The sequence below is a fragment of the Oncorhynchus kisutch genome, linkage group LG15 (genome assembly GCF_002021735.2).
Source record: "Oncorhynchus kisutch isolate 150728-3 linkage group LG15, Okis_V2, whole genome shotgun sequence".
NCBI classification, from domain to species: Eukaryota; Metazoa; Chordata; class Actinopteri; order Salmoniformes; family Salmonidae; genus Oncorhynchus; species Oncorhynchus kisutch.
The window spans coordinates 94991193-95008134 of record NC_034188.2 but is presented as its reverse complement, the minus strand read 5'-3'; the positions used below and the strand labels follow the sequence as shown (position 1 = coordinate 95008134).

At 44.2% G+C, this 16942-nt stretch overlaps 1 protein-coding gene across 2 annotated transcripts; it reads left to right on the top strand.

The window, feature by feature from the left end:
- The first annotated feature begins 8725 nt into the window (after positions 1-8725).
- Positions 8726-16016, top strand: ttc36 (tetratricopeptide repeat domain 36). Of its 2 annotated transcripts, none has more exons than XM_031791311.1 (3): positions 8726-8902; positions 11638-11826; positions 15621-16016. In XM_031791311.1, the coding sequence occupies exons 1-3, from the start codon at positions 8797-8799 to the stop codon at positions 15884-15886; spliced, it is 561 nt and encodes a 186-aa protein (XP_031647171.1). In that variant the 5' UTR covers positions 8726-8796; the 3' UTR covers positions 15887-16016. The 2 variants fall into 2 exon arrangements, with proteins under 2 accessions (XP_031647171.1, XP_020328078.2); XM_020472489.2 differs by having other exon boundaries at positions 15618-16016.
- Positions 16017-16942: the final 926 nt, after the last annotated feature.

The window sequence follows — 16942 nt, the reverse complement described above, 5'->3', positions numbered from 1 at the left end:
TAATACTTTTGAGAAATGTCCTCTGGTCTGATGAAACAAAAATAGAACTGTTAGGCCATAATGACTATTGTTATGTTTGGAGGAAAAAGGGGGAGGCTTGCAAACTGAAGAACACCATCCCAACCCTGAAGCACGGGGGTGGCAGCATCATATTGTGAGTGTGCTTTGCTGCAAGAGGGACTGGTGCACATCACAACATAGATAGCATCACGAGGAAGCAAAATTATGTGGATATATTGAAGCAACATCTCAATACATCAGTCAGGAAGTAAAATCTTGGTCACAAATGGGTCTTCCAAATGGACAATGACCCCAAGCATACTTCCAAAGTTGTGGCAAAATGGATTAAAGACATCAAAGTCAAGGTATTGGAGTGGCCATCACAAGGCCCTGACCTCAATCCTATAGAAAATGTGTGGGCAAAACTGAACATTTTTGTGTGATTAAGGAGGCCTACAAACCTGACTCAGTTACACCAGCTCTGTCAGGAGTAATGGGCCAAAATTCACCCAACTTGTGGGAAGCTACCCGAAATGTTTGACCCAAGTTTAAATTGTTTAAGGCAATGCTACAAAATGTTAATTGAGTGTATGTTACAAATCCCTTTTGGCCCGACAGTCTAGGGGGGGATGGTAATGAAACCCGTAACATAACTCATGCAAATTATAATTGTGACAAAGTAAGTGAGAACGAAATAACCAGGACTACTGAAATCTACCGTCAAACTCAGGGTTTATTTGTAAACACACGGTAATGGGGGGAGTAGGAAAAGGGGCTGAGCTGGACCCAAGGAAAGAAACAATAAGTATTCAAAAACACCCCTAAGCTAGACTAGCCTACTTTAACAGCTAACTAACTAACCAAAAGTACAGTGGGTGGTCCGCCCAGTTCTAACTAGTGTATTTAACAAAGTCTACCTACGGGTAGTGTATGCCCATGGGCGACTTGTCTTGGTTCCCCCTTTTCCCACCAGCAATCAAACACAAACACCACAACCAAAACAATACTCACAGGTGAGGACAAAGTGATATGGAGGTACTCAAACAAAAGAGAGGTTAATACATGTGATGAAATAAATAAAAGCTGAAATAAATCATTCTCTCTTACTATTATTCTGACATTTCACATTTTTTTAATAAAGTGGTGATCCTAACTGACCTAAAACAGGGATTTTTTACTCAGATTAAAAATCAGGAATTGTGAAAAACTGAGTTTAAATGTATTTGGCGAAGGTGTATGTAAACTTCTGACTTCAACTGTAGATATTAGTTTATATGAAATTTTGAACTGATTGGCAGGCAGGTACTTTAGTTCTAAATAACCTCAATAAGAATCAATGTTGTTGCTTTGATCACCTCAGAAATCCCCGTAATCTCCACAGGACAATTTAGTTTGGACCTATCAAAGGACCATTCACCGAAACTGAAGCTAACAACCTATTTTTGCATGTGGAAAAAAACGGTGTACAGAGACTTGCTAGATACATTAGCCTGCTAGCTTGCTGGGAAACTGCCCCTGGAAAAAGCTTTTCCCAAACGGGTGACACCTACTCCTGCTGCACTGCTGCTTGGATTCCACCTGGTGATCTGTTCACCATCTGCCCTGGCCGGTCTCCCTCACTCTGGTACAGGTACCCCCGTTGCTCTCCCGAGCTGTCGCTCGCCTCCAGCACATGTACACGTACACACAGCAGACTTTGGACTGATCGGAATTTTAGGTAGGCTAATTAACTTGTGAATCTTATTATGTGAGCTTAATTAGAAACTCTTTAAATAGTATAGGCTTACTATTTATTTATTTATTTTGATCTAAGACTTGTTTAGCCTACTGGACTCATAGAGACCTACTCTCTCAAGTTATCTTGTTGGAGTGAGTGACTCTTTGAACTGCCAATGTCTATCCCCAAGCCGTTATTTTTTTCTTGTGTTATTTGCCTCATGACTCCTTTGAGCTTTGTGGACTATGAACTTGCTTGTTTATCCAACCGTGGGACAGACTGTTTTTGTTCCCACACGGAACTCTGACTTTCTATTGGTTACACACTCTTGGCCTCACATCCCATTCTAACCACCTCTTGCCGACTTCGTATTTACGTTACCTGAAGAAATTGCTGTACAATAATGTTGTTGCCATCTGATGCACATTCAGATGTCATAAATCAGCACTGCAGAGCTCTCCCCGTCCTCTGCCATGCCTCGATTGTATCCACATCGATGGAACAGTAGTGGAGAGGGTAGCAAGTTTTAAGGTCCTCGGCATACACATCACAGACAAACTGAATTGGTCCACTCACACAGACAGCATCGTGAAGAAGGCGCAGCAGCGCCTCTTCAACCTCAGGAGGCTGAAGAAATTCGGCTTGTCACCAATAGCACTCACAAACTTCTACAGATGCACAATCGAGAGCATCCTGGCGGGCTGTATTACCGCCTGGTACGGCAACTGCTCCGCCCTCAACCGTAAGGCTCTCCAGAGGGTAGTGAGGTCTGCACAACGCATCACCGGGGGCAAACTACCTGCCCTCCAGGACACCTACACCACCCGATGTTACAGGAAGGCCATAAAGATCATCAAGGACATCAACCACCCGAGCCACTGCCTGTTCACCCCGCTATCATCCAGAAGGCGAGGTCAGTACAGGTGCATCAAAGCTGGGACCGAGAGACTGAAAAACAGCTTCTATCTCAAGGCCATCAGACTGTTAAACAGCCACCACTAACATTGAGTGGCTACTGCCAACACACTGTCAATGCCACTGACTCTACTCCAGCCACTTTAATAATGGGAATTGATGGGAAATGATGTAAATATATCACTAGCCACTTTAAACAATGCTACCTTATATAATGTTACTTACCCTACATTATTCATCTCATATGCATACGTAGATACTGTACTCTATATCATCGACTGCATCCTTATGTAATACATGTATCACTAGCCACTTTAACTATGCCACTTTGTTTACATACTCATCTCATATGTATATACTGTACTCGATACCATCTACTGTATCTTGCCTATGCTGCTCTGTACCATCACTCATTCATATATCCTTATGTACATATTCTTTATCCCCTTACACTGTGTATAAGACAGTCGTTTTGGAATTGTTAGTTAGATTACTTGTTGGTTATTACTGCATTGTCAGAACTAGCACAAGCATTTCGCTACACTCGCATTAACATCTGCTAACCATGTGTATGTGACAAATAAAATTTGATTTGATTTGATTTGCTGATGATATATGGAAATGTGCTTGTGCAATCTGGAAGTGTGGGTTCAGCTCCAATCCAGATGTGTTGGTCATTACTGAGACGTGGTTAAGGAAGAGTGTTTTGAATATGTTAACCTTTCTGTTTATAACCTTTTCAGAAAGACAGATCTTCCAAAGGTGGTGGAGTGGCAATCTTCACCAAGGATCACCTTCAGTGCTCGGTTGTCTCCACCAGGTCTGTCCCCAAACAATTTGATTAGCTGGTTTTAAGCATTACACTTTTAAATCTACATTGTTGACTGTTGCTGGGTGTTAACGTCCATCATCAGCACCGGCCTGTACCCTACCTGTACCCTACCTGTACCCTACCTGTACCCTGCCTGTACACTACCTGTACCCTACCTGTACACTACCTGTACCTTACCTGTACCCTGCCTGTACACTACCTGTACCCTACCTGTACCCTGCCTGTACCCTACCTGTACCTTACCTGTACTCTACCTGTACCCTGCCTGTACCCTCCCTGTACCCTACCTGTACCCTGCCTCTACCCTACCTGTACCCTGCCTGTACCCTACCTGTACACTACATGTACCCTACCTGTACACTACCTGTACCTTACCTGTACACTACCTGTACCCTACCTGTACACTACCTGTACCCTACCTGTACACTACCTGTACCTTACCTGTACCCTGCCTGTACCCTACCTGTACCCTACCTGTACCCTGCCTCTACCCTACCTGTACCCTGCCTGTACCCTACCTGCCCGAAGTTCTCTACTGACCCCTTACACTTAGTCTCAATTTGTCCTGCTAGGTGACCTAAACTGGGTCATGCTTAAACCACCTGACCAAGCCCTAAAGCAATGGGACTCCCTAACTCTTTCTCAGATTATTACCAATCCCACAAGGTCTGACTCCAAACACCAAGAAAAGGCTACACCCCTTGATGTTATCCCCACAAATAATCCTGATAGGTGTCAGTCTGGTGTTTTCTGTAATGACCTGTCTTGATTTGTCCTAGAAGCTTACTAAAAAACTTTAATGAGCAAGCCTTCCTTCATGACCTGGCCTCTGTAAATCGGTATAGAATCAGCTTGATCCCCACTGTTCAAGATGCTTAGACATTATTTCTTTTAAATATTTTCAGTGGTATTGTTAATTCCCATAAAGAAAAATATAATTGAAAACAGGTTCAGCTCCTGCTTCGACTGTGATCTGGCAGAGTTACTCCACCTCAAGAATTTCATTTGGAGCACGGCTCGGCACACACATACTCAGGTTCACTGGCTCTCGTTCAGGCATATGAGAAAAAAATGCACTTGTGCTATCCAGTGGGCCTAAAGTTAGTTACTTTAAGGAGCAGCTCTCTCTCTGTCTCTGTGGGTCTAACCCCAAGAAGTTATGGAAAATGGTTAAAGACGTGGAGAATAAACCCACCTCACAGCTGCCCATGTCCTTTAAAGTTGATGATGTGGTTGTTAACGACAAGTTGCACATGCCAGAGTTTTTTTAATCACGACTTACTCTCGAGCTGCTAGAAGTTATTTACCATTCAGCCATCAGATTTGTCACCAATGCACCTCTAAGGACACATAACTGCACCTTATACTCCTCTGTAAACTGGTCATCTCTGTATACCCATCGCAAGACCACTGGTTGATGTTTATTTATAAAAAACCCTTATCTGAGATATCTGCTGCTGCCCTCATCCTCCACAAACAACACCCGTGCGTAGCGTGGGCTGACCAGTAGAAACTTGTGTGTAGCGTTGTCTAACCAGTAGAAACCTTTGTGTAGCGTGGGCTAACCAGTAGAAACCTTTGTGTAGCGTGGGCTAACCAGTAGAAACTTGTGCGTAGCGTGGGCTAACCAGTAGAAACCTTTGTGTAGCGTGGGCTAACCAGTGGAAACCTTTGTGTAGCGTGGGCTAACCAGTAGAAACTTGTGCGTAGCGTGGGCTAACCAGTAGAAACCTTTGTGTAGCGTGGGCTAACCAGTAGAAACTTGTGTGTAGCGTGGGCTAACCAGTAGAAACCTTTGTGTAGCGTGGTCTAACCCGTAGAAACTTGTGTGTAGCGGGGGCTAAAGTCAACTGGAGGATCATCACATTCTCACGTCCAGTTCAGTTTTGCAAATGCCAGGTTTTGCGTAAAAACTGGAACGTCATGTTGTGGGTGATATCTTGTGCATACACGTGTATAAATGAGACCCATGATGAGCCCAAAAGTTACTGTGTGGTCGAAGAGTGGAGGCGAATGTAAAGTAGAGAAGTGAAGATCATACTGCCACCAGTTGTCTCTGTCCTGCAGTCCTATTTGGATGTTACGGGTGGCCTTGATGCAACTCCTTAGAACTCTGACCTCTTGCCACGGCCCCTTCCTTCAGAGCACTACAGCCGATAGGCTGGACTGTGGGACTTATATTTCTACATTATCATGGGAGTGTCAACAAGGCTGCACTGTGGGCCCACATTACTACATTACTGTGGGAGCATCAACAAGGCTGCACTGTGGGAAAACAGTACTACATTACCATGGGAGCATCAACAAGGCTGCACTGTGGGCAAACAGTACTACATTACCGCAGGAGCATCAACAAGGCTGCACTGTGGGCCAACAGTACTACATTACCGTTGAACCATCAACAAGGCTGCACTGTGGGCCAACAGTACTACATTACCATGGGAGCATCAACAAGGCTGCACTGTGGGCCAACAGTACTACATTACAGTGGGAGCATCAACAAGGCTGCACTGTGGGCCCACATTACTACATTACCGTTGAACCATCAACAAGGCTGCAACTGTGGGCCAACAGTACTACATTACAGTGGGAGCATCAACAAGGCTGCACTGTGGGCAAACAGTACTACATTACCGTGGGAGCATCAACAAGGCTGCACTGTGGGCCCACATTACTACATTACCGTGGGAGTCTATACAAGGCTGCACTGTGGGCCCACATTACTACATTACCGTTGAACCATCAACAAGGCTGCATTGTGGGCCAACAGTACTACATTACAGTGGAAGCATCAACAAGGCTGCACTGTGGGCCAACAGTACTACATTACAGTGGGAGCATCAACAAGGCTGCACTGTGGGCCAACATTACTACATTACCGTTGAACCATCAACAAGGCTGCACTGTGGGCAAACAGTACTACATTACCGTGGGAGCATCAACAAGGCTGCACTGTGGGCCCACATTACTACATTACCGTTGAACCATCAACAAGGCTGCACTGTGGGCCCACATTACTACATTACCGTTGAACCATCAACAAGGCTGCACTGTGGGCAAACAGTACTACATTACCGCGGGAGCATCAACAAGGCTGCACTGTGGGCCCACATTACTACATTACCGTTGAACCATCAACAAGGCTGCACTGTGGGCCAACAGTACTACATTACAGTGGGAGCATCAACAAGGCTGCACTGTGGGCAAACAGTACTACATTACCGTGGGAGCATCAACAAGGCTGCACTGTGGGCCCACATTACTACATTACCGTGGGAGTCTATACAAGGCTGCACTGTGGGCCCACATTACTACATTACCGTTGAACCATCAACAAGGCTGCATTGTGGGCCAACAGTACTACATTACAGTGGAAGCATCAACAAGGCTGCACTGTGGGCCAACAGTACTACATTACAGTGGGAGCATCAACAAGGCTGCACTGTGGGCCAACATTACTACATTACCGTTGAACCATCAACAAGGCTGCACTGTGGGCAAACAGTACTACATTACCGTGGGAGCATCAACAAGGCTGCACTGTGGGCCCACATTACTACATTACCGTTGAACCATCAACAAGGCTGCACTGTGGGCCCACATTACTACATTACCGTTGAACCATCAACAAGGCTGCACTGTGGGCAAACAGTACTACATTACCGCGGGAGCATCAACAAGGCTGCACTGTGGGCCCACATTACTACATTACCGTGGGAGTCTATACAAGGCTGCGCTGTGGGACTTATATTTCCACATTACCGTGGGAACCGTCAACAAGGCTGCATGTCACTCCCTACTGCCTCACATAATGATACTAACATTAATCATGTCATCGGTTAGCTGCAGTGAAATGTGTTGTTTTACAGAGTCAGCCATGGTAGTAATTAGGGTTAAGTACCTTGCTCAAGGGCACATCGACATATTTTTTACCTTGTCGGCTCAGTCTGTATATAATAGTAGTATCAGGGGTTGGCTGGTAAGGTAGCTGGAGGTCTGTCTACTGTAGTCAGGGGGTTGGCTGGTAAGGTAGCTGGAGGTCTGTCTACTGTAGTCAGGGATTTGGCTGGCCAGGTAGCTAGAGGTCTGTCTACTGTCGTCAGGGGATCGGCTGGTAAGGTAGCTGGTCAGGTATATAGATGTCTGTCTTTCTGTCTGTCAGGAATATAGAGGTCTGTCTTTCTGTCTGTCAGGTATATAGAGGTCTGTTTGGTCAGATATATAGAGGTCTGTCTGGTCAGATTTATAGAGGCCTGTCTAGTCAGATATATAGAGGTCTGTCTGGTCAGGTACATAGAGGCCTGTCTGGTCAGATATATAGAGGTCTGTCTGGTCAGGTACATAGAGGCCTGTCTGGTCAGATACAGTATATAGAGGTCTGTCTGGTCAGATACAGTATATAGAGGCCTGTCTGGTCAGGTATATAGAGGCCTGTCTGATCAGATACAGTATATAGAGGTCTGTCTGGTCAGGTATATAGAGGCCTGTCTGGTCAGATACAGTATATAGAGGCCTGTCTGGTCAGGTATATAGAGGCCTGTCTGGTCAGATACAGTATATAGAGGCCTGTCTGGTCAGGTATATAGAGGCCTGTCTGGTCAGATATATAGACGTCTGTCTCTTTGTGAATATGAAAACGCATCTGGAAGAACAATGATAATGTTGTACCTAAACTGTTAATGTTTCAGACTCCATATTTAATGCACTTCATACATTTAACGTCACTATAATTATGAAAGTGGCTGATCTTTACAGTCATGAATAAAGACTCACAGAAGTGTAGATGGACTGTACAAACAAGATACCTGTGTGTGTGTGTGTGTGTGTGTGTGTGTGTGTGTGTGTGTGTGTGTGTGTGTGTGTGTGTGTGTGTGTGTGTGTGTGTGTGTGTGTGTGTGTGTGTGTGTGTGTGTGTGAGAGAGAGAGAAACAGGAGAACTGCCTCCTCTATTCCAGCACCATTTCAACTTAAACATATAAACTTCTTCAAATCAAGAAGGCCCTACAGTTTGCTTAGTCTGATACACTGAAAACAAACATAAAAATATCCATTCAATATTGCTCAATATCATGTGGCAGTCCATGGTGGGGATTTCTCTGTGTGCATGTGTCCAGTGTTTCAAAGTATACACTCACAGCAGAGTTTATGTCTGAGTTAACCAAATACAGATGTCCTCTCTGCCCAATGATCTCAAAGTCTGCCTGTTTCCACCCCCTGTTTCGATTGGTTGAGGAGAAATCTGTGAGAATTTGAGGAGAAAATGCACCCCTCTCCCACCACTTAGGATCGCAATTCCACTACTCTGCCTTCTGCTTTCCACCCATCTGTAGCAATGGCTTCAGCCCATGACTTAGCTGTACTTCAGGCCATCTTTAACCCCACAAGCCCTCCAGGAGACGTCCCTGGGTTAAACCAAGAGGAGGAACTGACAGACGATGGTGAACACTTTTTTTTTACAATGGATTTATCATGTGTGTTAGTAGTTATCATGTGTGTTAGTAGTTATCATGTATATTAGTAGTTATCATGTGTATTAGTAGTTATCATGTGTGTTAGTAGTTATCATGTATATTAGTAGTTATCATGTGTGTTAGTAGTTATCATGTGTGTTAGTAGTTAGCATGTGTATTAGTAGTTATCATGTGTATTAGTAGTTATGTGTGTTAGTAGTTATCATGTGTGTTAGTAGTTATGTGTGTTGGTGGTTGTTGTGTGTGTTGGTGGTTGTTGTGTGTGTTGGTGGCTGTTGTGTGTGTTGGTTGCTGTTGATTGTGTTGGTGGTTGTTGTGTGTGTTGGTGGTTGTTGTGTGTGTTGGTGGTTGTTGTGTGTGTTAGTAGTTATCGTGTGTGTTGGTGGTTGTCATGTGTTGGTGGTTGTCGTGTGTTGGTAGTTGTTGTGTGTGTTGGTAGTTGTTGTGTGTGTTAGTAGGTATCATGTGCGTTGGTGGTTGTCGTGTGTTGGTGGTTGTTGTGTGTGTTAGTAGTTATCATGTGTGTTGGTGGTTGTCGTATGTTGGTGGTTGTTGTGTGTGTTGATGTTTCTCGTGAGTTGGTGGTTGTTGTGTGCGTTAGTAGTTATCATTTGTGTTGGTGGTTGTCGTGTGTTGGTGTTTGTCGTGTGTATTAGTAGTTATCATGTGTATTAGTAGTTATCATGTGTATTAGTAGTTATCATGTGTGTTAGTAGTTATCATGTGTGTTAGTAGTTATCATGTGTTTTAGTAGTTATCATGTGTATTAGTAGTTATCATGTGTGTTAGTAGTTATCATGTGTATTAGTAGTTATCATGTGTGTTAGTAGTTATCATGTGTGTTAGTAGTTATCATGTGTATTAGTAGTTATCATGTGTGTTAGTAGTTATCATGTGTTTTAGTAGTTATCATGTGTATTAGTAGCTATGTGTTAGTAGTTATCATGTGTGTTAGTAGTTATGCGTGTTAGTAGTTATGTGTGTTGGTGGTTGTTGTGTGTTTTGGTGGTTGTTGTGTGTGTTGGTGGCTGTTGTGTGTGTTGGTGGTTGTTGTGTGTGTTAGTAGTTATCATGTGTGTTGGTGGTTGTCGTATGTTGGTGGTTGTTGTGTGTGTTGATGTTTCTCGTGAGTTGGTCGTTGTTGTGTGTGTTAGTAGTTATCATTTGTGTTGGTGGTTGTCGTGTGTTGGTGTTTGTCGTGTGTGTTAGTAGTTATCATGTGTATTAGTAGTTATGTGTGTTGGTAGTTATGTATGTTAGTAGTTATCATGTGTGTTAGTAGTTATCATGCGTGTTAGTAGGTATCATGTGTATTAGTAGTTATGTGTGTTAGTAGTTACCATGTGTGTAAGTAGTTATGTGTAGTAGTTATCATGTGTATTAGTAGTTATCATGTGTTTTAGTAGTTATCATGTGTATTAGTAGTTATCATGTGTATTAGTAGTTATCATGTGTGTTAGTAGTTATCATGTGTGTTAGTAGTTATCATGTGTGTTAGTAGTTATCATGTGTGTTAGTAGTTATCATGTGTATTAGTAGTTATCATGTGTTTTAGTAGTTATCATGTGTGTTAGTAGTTATCATGTGTATTAGTAGTTATCATGTGTATTAGTAGTTATCATGTGTATTAGTAGTTATCATGTGTATTAGTAGTTATCATGTGTGTTAGTAGTTATCATGTGTATTAGTAGTTATCATGTGTTTTAGTAGTTATCATGTGTATTAGTAGTTATCATGTGTATTAGTAGTTATCATGTGTATTAGTAGTTATCATGTGTATTAGTAGTTATCATGTGTTTTAGTAGTTATCATGTGTGTTAGTAGTTATCATGTGTGTTAGTAGTTATCATGTGTATTAGTAGTTATCATGTGTATTAGTAGCTATGTGTTAGTAGTTATCATGTGTATTAGTAGTTATGTGTGTTAGTAGTTATGTGTGTTGGTGGTTGTTGTGTGTTTTGGTGGTTGTTGTGTGTGTTGGTGGCTGTTGTGTGTCTTGGTGGCTGTTGAGTGTGTTGGTGGTTGTTTTGTGTGTTAGTAGTTATCGTGTGTGTTGGTGGTTGTCATGTGTTGGTGGTTGTCATGTGTTGGTGGTTGTTGTGTGTTTTGGTGGTTGTTGTGTGTGTTGGTAGTTGTTGTGTGTTGGTGGTTATCATGTGTGTTGGTGGTTGTCTTGTGTTTTGGTGGTTGTCGTGTGTGTTGGTGGTTGTTGTGTGTTGGTGGTTGTCGTGTGTGTTGGTGGTTGTTCTGTCTGTTGGTGGTTGTTGTGTGTGTTAGTAGTTATCGTGTGTGTTGGTGGTTGTCATGTGTTGGTGGTTGTCGTGTGTTGGTGGTTGTCGTGTGTTGGTTTGTCGTGTGTTGGTGGTTGTTGTGTGTTTTGGTGGTTGTTGTGTGTGTTGGTAGTTGTTGTGTGTTGGTGGTTATCATGTGTGTTGGTGGTTGTCTTGTGTTTTGGTGGTTGTCGTGTGTGTTGGTGGTTGTTGTGTGTTGGTGGTTGTCGTGTGTTGGGGTGATGTGCTGTTTCATGTTCATCATTTTGTAACATATGTGGTTTATTCTGACTCCAGGGCATTTATATTCCTCTTAAAGTCATTTCAAAACTGGATTATTCCTGTGTGTATGAATGTCTGGTGACACCACTGTTATTGTTGTCCAGTCTTCTGTACCATAACACCTGTCATCTGTTTATCTGTCTCCTCCAGACAGTGGCTTTGAGGTTGGGCTGCTACAGCAGGTCAAAAAGCTGGAGATGGAGGGGGTTGCAGCAGCAGAGGCTGGGGATCTACCCACAGCTCTGGAACGGTTCAGCCAGGCCATAGACACACTGCCGCAGAGAGCCTCTGGCTACAACAACAGGGCCCAGACCAGACGACTCCAGGAGGACACAGAAGGTAGTAGGCTGCTGAGGCCACCTATACAGTGGCTTGGGAAAGTATTCACCCCCTTGGCATTTCTTCTATTTTGTTTTCTTACAACCTGGAATTAAATGGATTTTGGGGGGATTTGTATCATTTGATTTGCTCAAAACACTTTGAAGGTCCAGTTTTTTTTTCATTTTGAAACAAACAAGAAATGAGACAAAAAACTAAAAACTTGAGCTTGGATAACAATTCACCCCCTGAAAGTCAATGCTTTTTAGAGCCACCTTTTATTTTGGGGTAAGCTTGGCACATCTAGCCACCACAATTTTTTTCCCATTCTTCAAGGTAAAACTGCTCCAGCTCCTTCAAGTTGGATGGGTTCCACTGGTATACAGCAATCTTTAAGTCATACCACAGATTCTCAATTGGATTGAGGTCTGGGCTTTGACTAGGCCATTCCAAGACATGTAGATGTTTCCCCTTAAACCACTCAAGTGTTGCTTTAGCAGTATGTTTAGGGTCATTGTCCTGCTGGAAGGTGAACCTCCGTTCCAATCTCAAATCTCTTTAACACTGAAGCAGGTTTCACTCAAGAATTTCCCTGTATTTAGTGCCATCCATCATTCCTTCAATTCTGATGAGTTTCCCAGTCCCTGCAGATGAAAAATGTCCCCTGATGCTGCCACCACCATGCTTCACCTTGGGGGTGGTATTCCTGGGGTGATGAGAGGTGTTGTGTTTGCGCCAGACATAGCATTTTCCTTGATGGCCCAAAAAATACATTTTAGTCTCATCTGACCAGACCTTCTTCCATACATTTTTATTTATTTTTTACCTTTATTTAACTAGACAAGTCAGTTAAGAACAAATTCTTATTTTCGATGACGGCCTAGGAACAGTGGGTTAACTGCCTTGTTCATATGTTTAGGTAGTCTCCCACATGCCTTTTGGGGAACACCAAACATGTTTACTTATTTTCTTCTGGCCACTCTTCCTTAAAGCCCAGCTCTGTGGAGTGTATGGCTTAAAGTGGTCCTATGGACAGATACTCCAATCTCCGCAGTGGAGCTTTGCAGCTCCTTCAGGGTTATATTTGGTCTCTTTCTTGCCTCTCTGATTAATGCCCTCCTTGCCTGGTCTGTGAGATTTGGTGGGCGACCCTCTCTTGGCAGGTTTGTTGTGGTGCCATATTCTTATGGATTTAATGGTGCTCTGTGGGATGTTCAAAGTTTCTGATATTTTCTTATAACCCAATCCTGATCTGTACTTCTCCACAACTTTGTCCCTGACCTGTTTGGAGAAGTCCTTGGTCTTCATGGTGTCGCTTGCTAAGTGGTGCCCTTTGCTTAGTGGAGAAGTCCTTGGTCTTCATGGTGCCGCTTCTGAAAGTCCCCAGAAAGGCCCAAGACTCTGGGGCCTTTCAGAACAGGTGTATATATACTGAGATCATGTGACATATCATGTGACACTTAGATTGCACACAGGTGGACATTATTTAACTAATAATGTGACTTCTGAAGGTAATTGGTTGTACCAGATCTTATTTAGGGGCTTCAAGGGGTGAATGCATATGCACATACCCCTTTCCGGTTTTATTATTATTATTATTTATTTTTTCACTTCACCAATTTGGACTATTTTGTGTATGTCCATTACATGAAATCCAAATAAAAATATATTTATATTACAGGTTGTAATGCAACAAAATAGGAAAAACGCCAAGGGGTGAATACTTTTGCAAGGCCCTGTAGAAGGGCCAGTCACCATGCTTTCACTTTCATATCACCCACTATGCAGTTTTCCATTGTGGTTTACAATCTACATAATTTACAGTTCAGTACGTTATGAAATATGTCTCTGAAATCAACCACATGCGGTGACAGTGTTCAACCTAATATAAATGTATGGGGATTTTTGTGATCATATCAACCACATGTTCATCTTAAAACCACATGTCCTTGAAAGTAACCCTGTTAAAGTCTACATACAAACACTTGTTCTCGCCGTTTGCATCATCTGTGGGTTCTGTATTCCTCCAGGAGCCCTAGAGGACCTGGAGCTTATCATTATGTGTGGGTTCTGTATTCCTCCAGGAGCCCTAGAGGACCTGGAGTTTATCATTATGTGTGGGTTCTGTATTCCTCCAGGAGCCCTAGAGGACCTGGAGTTTATCATTATCTGTGGGTTCTGTACTCCTCCAGGAGCCCTAGAGGACCTGGAGCTTATCATTATCTGTGGGCTCTGTATTCCTCCAGGAGCCCTAGAGGACCTGGAGCTTATCATTATCTGTGGGTTCTGTACTCCTCCAGGAGCCCTAGAGGACCTGGAGCTTATCATTATCTGTGGGCTCTGTATTCCTCCAGGAGCCCTAGAGGACCTGGAGCTTATCATTATCTGTGGGTTCTGTACTCCTCCAGGAGCCCTAGAGGACCTGGAGTTTATCATTATCTGTGGGTTCTGTATTCCTCCAGGAGCCCTAGAGGACCTGGAGTTTATCATTATCTGTGGGTTCTGTACTCCTCCAGGAGCCCTAGAGGACCTGGAGCTTATCATTATCTGTGGGCTCTGTATTCCTCCAGGAGCCCTAGAGGACCTGGAGCTTATCATTATCTGTGGGTTCTGTACTCCTCCATGAGCCCTAGAGGACCTGGAGCTTATCATTATGTGTGGGTTCTGTATTCCTCCAGGAGCCCTAGAGGACCTGGAGCTTATCATTATGTGTGGGTTCTGTATTCCTCCAGGAGCCCTAGAGGACCTGGAGCTTATCATTATCTGTGGGTTCTGTACTCCTCCAGGAGCCCTAGAGGACCTGGAGCTTATCATTATCTGTGGGTTCTGTACTCCTCCAGGAGCCCTAGAGGACCTGGAGTTTATCATTATCTGTGGGTTCTGTATTCCTCCAGGAGCCCTAGAGGACCTGGAGCTTATCATTATCTGTGGGTTCTGTATTCCTCCAGGAGCCCTAGAGGACCTGGATCTTATCATTATCTGTGGGTTCTGTATTCCTCCAGGAGCCCTAGAGGACCTGGAGTTTATCATCATCTGTGGGTTCTGTACTCCTCCAGGAGCCCTAGAGGACCTGGAGTTTATCATTATGTGTGGGTTCTGTATTCCTCCAGGAGCCCTAGAGGACCTGGAGCTTATCATTATCTGTGGGTTCTGTATTCCTCCAGGAGCCCTAGAGGACCTGGAGCTTATCATTATGTGTGGGTTCTGTACTCCTCCAGGAGCCCTAGAGGACCTGGAGCTTATCATTATCTGTGGGTTCTGTATTCCTCCAGGAGCCCTAGAGGACCTGGAGCTTATCATTATCTGTGGGTTCTGTATTCCTCCAGGAGCCCTAGAGGACCTGGAGCTTATCATTATCTGTGGGTTCTGTATTCCTCCAGGAGCCCTAGAGGACCTGGAGCTTATCATTATCTGTGGGTTCTGTATTCCTCCAGGAGCCCTAGAGGACCTGGAGCTTATCATTATCTGTGGGTTCTGTACTCCTCCAGGAGCCCTAGAGGACCTGGAGCGTATCATTATGTGTGGGTTCTGTATTCCTCCAGGAGCCCTAGAGGACCTGGAGCTTATCATTATCTGTGGGTTCTGTATTCCTCCAGGAGCCCTAGAGGACATGGAGCTTATCATTATCTGTGGCTTCTGTACTCCTCCAGGAGCCATAGAGGACCTGGAGCTTATCATTATCTGTGGGTTCTGTATTCCTCCAGGAGCCCTAGAGGACCTGGATCTTATCATTATCTGTGGGTTCTGTATTCCTCCAGGAGCCCTAGAGGACCTGGAGCTTATCATTTTCTGTGGGTTCTGTATTCCTCCAGCAGCCCTAGAGGACCTGGAGCGTGCCATCGCTCTGAGTGGGGGTGTAGGACGTACAGCGTGTCAGGCTCTGGTCCAGAGAGGCCTGCTGCTGAGGCTAGCCTGCCAGGATGATAAGGCCCGGGAGGACTTCGAGAGGGCAGCCGTCCTGGGCAGTGAGTTCGCCCGGCAACAGGTAGTGTCTCTGAATCCGTACGCTGCCCTCTGCAACCGCATGCTGACGGAGGTCATCAACAAGCTACGCAACCCGGAGGTGTCAGAGACACAGTAGTCAAAGGACAAGACTTACCACCCCAACACTGGCACACCAAATACATGTGTATCACTTGTGCATGCATTAAATGTTGTCTTGAGAAATTAATTAATAAACGTTTACGTTTTATTGAAGGTGAAAGATTTTATTGAGTTATCCTGAGTCATTCTGTGGAATTCATTCAATCAAATGTATTTATAAAGCCCTGTTTACGTTAGCAGATGTCACAAAGTGCTATACAGAAACCCAGCCTAGAACCCAAAACAGCAAGTAACCCACATGTAGAGGCACAGTGGCTAGGTAAAACTCCCTAGAAAGACAGAAACCTAGGAAGAAACCTAGAGAGGAACCAGGCTCTGAGGGGTGGCCAGTCCTCTTCTGGTTGTGCTGGGTGGAGATTATAAGAGTACATGGCCATTAAGGCCAGATTGTTCTTCAAGATGTTCAAACATTCAAAGATGACCAGCAGGATCAAACAATAATCACAGTGGTTGTGGAGGGTGCACCAGGTCAGTACCCCAGGAGTAAATGTCAGTTGGCTTTTCATAGCCGAGCATTCAGAGGTCGACACAGCAGGTGCGGTGGAGAGAGAGAGAGAGGGAGAGTCAAAACCTGTTGAGTGTGTTTGTTGCAGTAATAGTGACTGTTAGGAACCTATGGTATTGTAGACTGACCTGTGGAGAGGTTTAAAATGCTTTCCAGATAGATAAATCATGTTATCTCCAACTGGCCCGGCTGTGAAGGGAAAGGGAACGGAAAGTGCATGGCATTGTTATCCCTCATGTGATCACCATGTGGTCAACTAAGTGTCTGGAATGGAAGGGCAGATGCTTGGCGAATCCGTGGCTAGCTCTGTGGCTGGCGGCGTGGCAGTCTCCATGGCAGGCTCCGCGGCTGGCTCTGTGGCAGGCTCCATGGCTGGCTCCGTGGCAGGCTTTACGTAGACATATTTCTGAGAGCTCATGAACTTTATAAAAATATAAAACATAACACACATCACGACAAGAGAGACAACACAACACTACATAAAGAGAGACCTAAGACAACAACATGGCATGGCAGCAACACATGACA

Coding starts and splice junctions, on each gene's coding strand:
- ttc36 (XM_020472489.2), top strand. CDS start 8,797: ATGGCTTCAGCCCATGACTTAGCTGTACTTCAGGCCATCTTTAACCCC. Junction 8,903..11,637: donor GGAGGAACTGACAGACGATG/GTGAACACTTTT, acceptor TGTCTCCTCCAG/ACAGTGGCTTTGAGGTTGGG. Junction 11,827..15,617: donor ACTCCAGGAGGACACAGAAG/GTAGTAGGCTGC, acceptor GTATTCCTCCAG/CAGCCCTAGAGGACCTGGAG.